Here is a 7,573-nt window from a genome sequence, read left to right on the forward strand (position 1 = left end):
GGTGTTCGAAAGTCCGAAAAGGGGTTGTATACAAGATGTATACAGCTATAGACATCGGTATACAGGTCAAAAACGCAGGAATACAGGGCTGGAGTGAAATACAGGTGTTTGGAAGCAAGAAATACATGAAAAGGGCTGATATACATGCCGATATATACACTGATATACATCAGCTGTATACCAAAAACGGGAATTATTTTAAACTCCAAAAACAGCAACGAAATTGGCCCAAAAGGGGGCCCAAATTCAAATTTCTCCCTTACTCGCTAATTATTTAACTGTGATTATTTATTGTTTGTTGTTTAACTCTAACTTATAATCGTAAATCAACTTAGTTGGATCCCCCAAAAGACGAGCTATTTCTCTGTGTTGTTTTGTTTCTAACAAATCTCATATTATCAATTTTTGTATTGTCATTTATAATCTTTAGTCAAAACTTTCTTTTTTTCTTTTATTAGTTTACAATAGTTTTTTGCATAAACCAAAAAATGACTCAAATAAAAAACCAACTAATTTAAGTTTCGTTAAAATTCTTATTATTTGTCTCTAATTCAAATATTTCAATTAAGGTCCCATTTTTCTTAAAAAATAAAAATCGCTCTTTGTTTAACTACTTTCTCAAAGTTAATCTAACAGTGTAAATTATTATTATAACTACTTACTCAGTCATTTTCTCAAAAAAGGTTAGTCAATTAATTAAAAAATGATTTTTATGCCTTAATTTATTAAATTGGTTTAAATTATTATTTCAAAATGAATAAAATAAATTCTAATTAATCTTGTTTTATTAATAATCTAATCACTTGTATTTCGAGTCAATTGTTCCATTTTGAATCCTTTTCTTTAAAAAATCAAAATAAAATGTGTCGCTTATTTAATTATTTTCTCAAAGTTAACTAAATATTGTAAATTATCATATTTTCTTTTATGTTAAACCATTTTCCTAAAAATAGTCAAAAATATATTTTAGTCAAGTCGCAGGTCAACCGCATGTTAGCGGGCACTTAGAGTGCTTAAACCCTTCTCGAAGTGTAAATTGAACCCCGAACCTTCTTTGGTATTTTCAAATGATTTTTTTTCTGTTTAAATATTTGAAAATTATAAGTTTTCTTAATTCCTTTAAAAAATTAAGTGGCGACTCTTTTCTAAGTAATTTTCTCAAATTGTTTTATACTTAGAATGTTTCAAAAAAGTGATTTTTCTAGAAATAGTTAAATTACGGCACAACAATTTCATATCATATTAAAGCGGGTGTTACATAAAATGGATTTTTTCGTCGTTATCTAACGATATATTTAAACGATACAATACAATAGAATTTAAATAACAACCAACACAAACATTACATTTGGACTAACAATACATTAGAACCATCCATAAGAAATTCTAGTGGACTAACATTTTATGTCCAATTTATAAAGGAAGAAGCTATGCATGCCGTGATAGAATTATTAGCCGCCCAAGAATCATTCATAATCAAGCATAATAACAAGTTAATAGATGGTTAAGAGAGCCGACATATGAGAAATATCAATGGAACCCTTATCCGTCCAATTTTAACCCTTTGTTAAAATTAATGTTTTGCTTTGGGTATTTTTTGTCATCCCTAAATTATGAAATATGTTGTTTTCATTTTTTATTTTTTTTAATGAAAGGTGGCAAAGCATTTAAGTCAAGGCATGGAAGTTGTTGAGACTAGTGGAGAAGAAACTGTTTCTTCTGCAGAGCCTTCCAACATACTTAGTATTACATCAATTTATGATGATGAAGAAGTTGTGGGCTTTGAGAAAGATGCAGGTTTTATAATGAAGAATTTGACACAAGGAAAGGAGCGGGCTGTTATCTCCATCATTGGAATGGCAGGACTAGGTAAAACTATTTGAATGGGAGTGGATATCGTCACACCTACACGATCTCCAAACTCTACAGGTCAAGTCAATTAGGAGTAAACCCCTAAGGGATTCTACTTAGTGGGAAATGACAAAGCTAAGGCATGTGAATGTAGATGTTTTTTCCGTGGCATGGGATGTCAATGACCAAGGAAGTTTCGAGGAAACTTCAACAACTATGCTAGAGAACATGAAGACTTTTCGCATTTGCCATATAATCTTGGATAATGTGAATACAAGGTTGTGGTGGAGGTTTCCGAATCTTGAAGAACTTAGCCTCCGCGTTCATAATGCACCTGAGTTTCCTTTGTTTTCCATACCGGAAGTTCATACTCGCATTCATTCTCTGGGATTCAGTTGGATGGGAGAACTATTTTTTGTTCCCTTCAAATGTGTGTGAGGCATCTGCGCCTTGCTGGCTGTTTCTTGAAGGAAGAAATGATTTTAAACATTGCAAGATTGGAGAGTCTCAGATTAGATGGGGGAACAGAGAGCTATTGTTGGGACGTCAGAAACGTGGAGTTCCCTGCACTCACATACTTGATATTACTCGATATGCAGATGGACGAATGGATAGCTTCAGAGGAATCATTTCCAGTGCTTGAGGTGCTATATATCTATAAAATCTGGTTTCGATTTCCTGGAGATCCCTCCTAGCTTTGCGGATATTCCAACACTAAGACTTATTGAACTCACTAACTGCATCGACTCTCTAGAGGTTTCACCTATGAATATCAAAAGAGACATGGAAGAAATCGCAGGAACTGACCATCTCCAAGTTGTTATAAAAAGTACTTAAGCAATTCAAAGCTGCTCTATTTCCACTTCTGTACTGTACAAATTATGTCTCCCCGTCATTACTTGTGATCAACATATGTAGTTTTTCCATTAAGGCAGAAGTTTGTGAATCAGCATTATATTATGAACAACATAAGTATTGCCACTCTGATCGTCACCTTGATTAGTGATACATCTGATCTTATTAATTTTATCTTTTTTTGTTAATAATAAAGGGCAAGTGCTTCATTTCGCAAAGTTCAAAGCTTTCTAGCATGCAAAGACATAACTAAAAAAATAAAAGATAGAATCCACATAACAAAGTTTGACTCGTACTCATGTATCGACAGTTTGAATTTGAGAGTCAAATAATTTTAGTTTGACTATAAATTTGAATATAGAATCTTCATATTTTTTAAAATAAAATTTATATACTTGAAAATTGCGTAAATACTATAGTCTATAGTCAAATTAATTGCCAACTCAAAATATTTTATGAAAAAGTTACTTTTAAAAATAGACTTGTTTCTAAGAATTTAAAAGGTACCACATAAATTGAGATGAAAAAAAATTAATAAATAATAAATAAAGGGTGTGTTTGGTATAAAAGAAAACATTTTTTGAAAAATATTTTTCAATTTTCTCTGACTTAACTATTTTCCAAATCAACTTATTTTCCTTCAAAAATTTTGGAAAATATTTATTTTATTTCTGATAAATAGACAAAAATGAATTTAAAAAAAAAAAGTAAATTCAAATAAAAAATTTTATTTGTGAACACTCAAAAAAGCTAGAAAAGATTTATTTATTCACGTGCTGATATTTCCCACAACAATTATTTGTCATTTTTTTTAATTTCTGTTACCATCAATTTAGGGCAACCCTTTGGAGCAATTGGTCTCTCTGTAGCCACCCTTAAACGGAAGGTGAGATTTTATTTTATTGTTTTTTTTTAAATTTAGGTTTCCACTTCTTCTTTTGCTATTTCCTTGCTGATTATTTGTATAATATTCATATTTTTATAAAATCATCTTCAAATATTCATACTTTTATGTCATTTGGTTTCTAGCTTATCCAACAAAGTTTCTTTACAAGCAAAATTCAAATCCTTTGAACTTTTACTAGTGATACCATTTCGGATTCATTGAGACAAACAAAACAAAAAGCAAGAAATCTTTGTTCTCTTGGAATCTGATCTATTAAATAGAAGAAATTGATGAATTAGTAAAGCTGATACCGGATCCAAAGGTTAATTTACGGGTTCATAGGAACCCAATAGCTTTAGCTAATATCTCGTATGTATATGTATTATAATTTTGATAAATATTTAGTTGTGAATCAGTTAATATTGTGTCTTCATTTGAGATTAATGACAATTTTATTTTTTTTATGATAATCGAAATCCGCAACCGCTATTCTTTGAGTGCGCACAAGATAAAACCTCCGCTTCTGTGCAATAGCTCGCAAACCATATTGGAGAGGTAACCCACACTAGACAAGCCCGGTGCGACAAGCTCGATCCAGAAGGCAAACCCATTGCTTTCACTGGCAAGGGGTTTCGAACTTGAGACCTCTAACATAAAAGTCTCAAGCCCAAACCACTGGGCCACCCTGAAGGGTTAGATTAATGACAATTATAATCTTCAAATTCTAAATCCGGACTAGTTTTAAGTATAGAAACAAAAGAAAGTACTAATGAAAAATCACTATTTCCCACTGAAAACGTTTAGTGGTTATTCCGACATATATTTTGATTGAAATAGTGAGAAAAGAAAAAATAATAGTGTTTTTACATGGAGAAGTTAGGAAGCTTCTCAGTATTTCAGTGATAATTTATTTCCCAACATGCCTTTTTTCCGTGAGCTGGTTCGGTGGGAAATGGATGGGAAAAACATGTTTTTAGTAGTGAAGATAGTTGTTTGAAGCTACAAATTTATGCAAAGGAAAGAAAAGGGGCCGATGGATGTAGCATGCTTGTAGAAATCATGAATGTATTTTGAATAAAAATGGTGAAGGGAAAGAGAGAAATTGTTCATATGTTTCATCTGAAATGAAGGTAACTCTAGTATATCCATGTTGAGCTCATCTCTGGCTTCTATGGACTCTAGGTAATTGCTGAATATATTGTTGAACCAAGTGAGGTTATTACAAATAAGTCCGCATTGCGATAGGCTATCAATTAGACCTATTTCCTCAAATAAGACTTTACATGTGGCATTACTTCATTTTATATTTTTTGTTTTGATTAATTTTCTCTATAGTATGAATATTGTTAAAAATTCGTTTTCTTTAATGAAAGGTGACAGCGCAATAAAACTTCAAGGCAGTTGGATTGTGAAAGACACCAAGCCAATTGACATGGATGTTGTTGAGACTTGTGGAAAAGGAGCTCTATTGATTCCGGGGACTTCCGTCCAACGTAGTTTTTCATCAATTGATGAAGAAATTGTGGGCTTTGAAAAAGATGCAGAAAGTATAATGCGGAAATTGACACGAGGAACAAAGAAGCTGGACGTTATATCTATCTTTGGAATGCCGGGACTCGGCAAAACAACTTTGGCCAGGAAAGTGTACAACATTCCCTCTATTGTTAATCACTTTGATGTTAAAGTATGGTGTTCTGTTTCTCAAGAATATGATAGGAGAATGTTGTTGGGTGAAATCCTTAAACAAACAACAAGTAAGAGCGACATCATTGAGCCTGATGATAGACCTGACATTTTGCGCAAGAGTCTGATAGGCAGGAGATACCTCATTGTATTAGATGATATTTGGGATGTCAAGCCATGGGAAGATTTGGGTTTATGTTTCCCTAAGGGTGAAAATGGAAGTAGGGTAATGGTAACAACTCGAATTGAACTAGTGGCTAAGCATCTTCAGCACCACAGTGATCCTTATCCTCTTAGATTTCTAACACGGGCCGAGAGTTGGGAATTGTTGCAGAAAAAGGTATTTCGAGGAGAGAGTTGTCCACCGAATCTGATGTCAACAGCGCTACTAGTTGCCCAACATTGTAAGGGATTGCCTCTTGTCATTGTCCTAGTTGCTGGCCGAATTATTGGGGAAAAGGAAAGGGAGGCGTCCAGCTTGTGGTTAGAGGTTGCAAATGACTTAAATTCTTATGTTTTAGGAGAACAGAGCATGAAGGTGATACAGTCAAGTTATGACCATTTAGAAGACCACTTAAAGACTTGCCTTCTTTACATGGCATTGTTTCCGGAAGACCATAAGATTCTAGTGTCTAATTTGTTGAAGTTGTGGATGGCTGAAGAATTTGTACTGAATGTCGACACAGAGAATATGGAGGAAGTATCTAGAATTTGCTTGAATAATCTACTTAACAGAAGCCTAGTTATGGTCTCTAAGAGGAGTGCTAATGGTGACATAACATACTGCATACTTCATGATGTAGTGCGTGAGTTTTGCTTGAGAAAACTCACAGAAGACAAGTATATGCGGCTCGCAGTGCCATACAATCCGTATCAACATTTGCATTCCATGGAATCACGGTTATGCATTTATATTCATGATGATCTTGTTGAACAATTAGATCATACTGGAATAAAAAAAAAAAAACAATTAGATCATTCCAACCATCAGCTGGATAAGATTCCAATGCTCGATTTCAAGGAAACAAATTCCTTGGAGTTCATTGCTCATCCAAAACTCAATACGTGGAGTTTACATTTACTTGTCAAATTCAGATCTGTCCTGGCACTGCATTTGATGGATGTGGAATTGCCAAATTCATGGATTGCTGCAATGCAAGCGCTAACTCAGTTGAGGTACCTTGCACTTTGTGTCAACCAACTTGAATTGAAGTGGATATCACACCTACACAATCTCCAAACTCTACAGGTCCTGTCCAGCAAGAAGTTACACCTAAAGGTTGCTACTTTAGGGGAAATGACGAAGCTAAGGCATGTGAATGTAGTCTGTTATTCCGTGGTATGGGAAGACAATGATGAAGGAAATTTTGAAGAATCTTCAACAACTATGCTAGAGAATATGAAGACTTTCCACACTTGCCATATTTTGTTGGATAATAGGAATTCAAGGTTGTGGTGGAGGTTTCCGAATCTTAAAGAACTCAGCCTCCAGGTTAAATGTGTACCTAAGTTTCCTTTGTTTCCCATCCCGGAAGTGCATACTCAACTTCATACTCTTTCTGTTGAGTTAGGTTTAATTAAATTCTGGAATTCAGTTGCATGGGAGAGGTATTATGTCTTCCCCTCAAAGCTTAGGGAGCTGCACCTTTCTGGCTGTTTGTTGACGGAAGAAATGGTTTTAAACATTGCAAGATTGAAGAAGCTTGAGAGTCTCAAATTAGTGTTGGGAATTCCTTTGGGGAGATCACAGAGCTATTGTTGGGACGTCAGAAATGTCGAGTTCCCTGCACTCAAATACTTGACATTACTCAGTGTGCTAGTAGATGAGTGGAAAGCTTCAGAGGAATCCTTTCCCGTGCTTGAGGTGCTATCTATAATAGCTGGTTTTGAATTCCAGGAGATCCCCCCTAGCTTTGCGGATATTCTAACCCTAAGACGTATTGAACTGACTAACTGCATGGAGTCTCTAGGGGTTTCAGCTATGAATATCAAAAGAGAATTTGAAGAAAACACTGGATGTGACAGTCTCCAAGTTGTTATAAAAGTGGAGTAGTTGTTATTATTGATCTCACTCTTACATTAAATCTATTGTTTGCGAGGATTCCTCTTCTTCTAGTTAAGAATAAGAATATTGTATATCCAGATAGAATAAAATATTGTCAATCTAGTAAAACTTGTGAATAAATTGAACACAAGCATTGCAAATCTTGTCGTCACTTGATTAGTGTTAACAAGTCCCACATCAGTAGAGGAATGGAAAATTGTTCTCCCTATATGAACTTGGACAAATCTCCCCTT

At 34.3% G+C, this 7,573-nt stretch overlaps 1 protein-coding gene across 1 annotated transcript; it reads left to right on the top strand.

Annotated features, from left to right (window-relative positions):
- Window positions 1-1,679: 1,679 nt before the first annotated feature.
- On the top strand, window positions 1,680-7,328 carry LOC125851722 (putative late blight resistance protein homolog R1C-3). Its single transcript, XM_049531475.1, has 2 exons — window positions 1,680-1,797; window positions 5,137-7,328. The coding sequence occupies exons 1-2, from the start codon at window positions 1,680-1,682 to the stop codon at window positions 7,326-7,328; spliced, it is 2,310 nt and encodes a 769-aa protein (XP_049387432.1).
- Window positions 7,329-7,573: the final 245 nt, after the last annotated feature.

The sequence above is a fragment of the Solanum stenotomum genome, unplaced genomic scaffold, assembly GCF_019186545.1.
Source record: "Solanum stenotomum isolate F172 unplaced genomic scaffold, ASM1918654v1 scaffold28982, whole genome shotgun sequence".
Taxonomy (NCBI): Eukaryota; Viridiplantae; Streptophyta; class Magnoliopsida; order Solanales; family Solanaceae; genus Solanum; species Solanum stenotomum.

Excerpts from the sequence above, each read along its gene's own strand:
- LOC125851722 (XM_049531475.1), top strand. The coding sequence starts at position 1,680 with ATGGAAGTTGTTGAGACTAGTGGAGAAGAAACTGTTTCTTCTGCAGAG. Across the intron at positions 1,798-5,136 it reads GGGCTTTGAGAAAGATGCAG|AAAGTATAATGCGGAAATTG; the intron begins GTTTTATAATGA and ends AAAAAGATGCAG.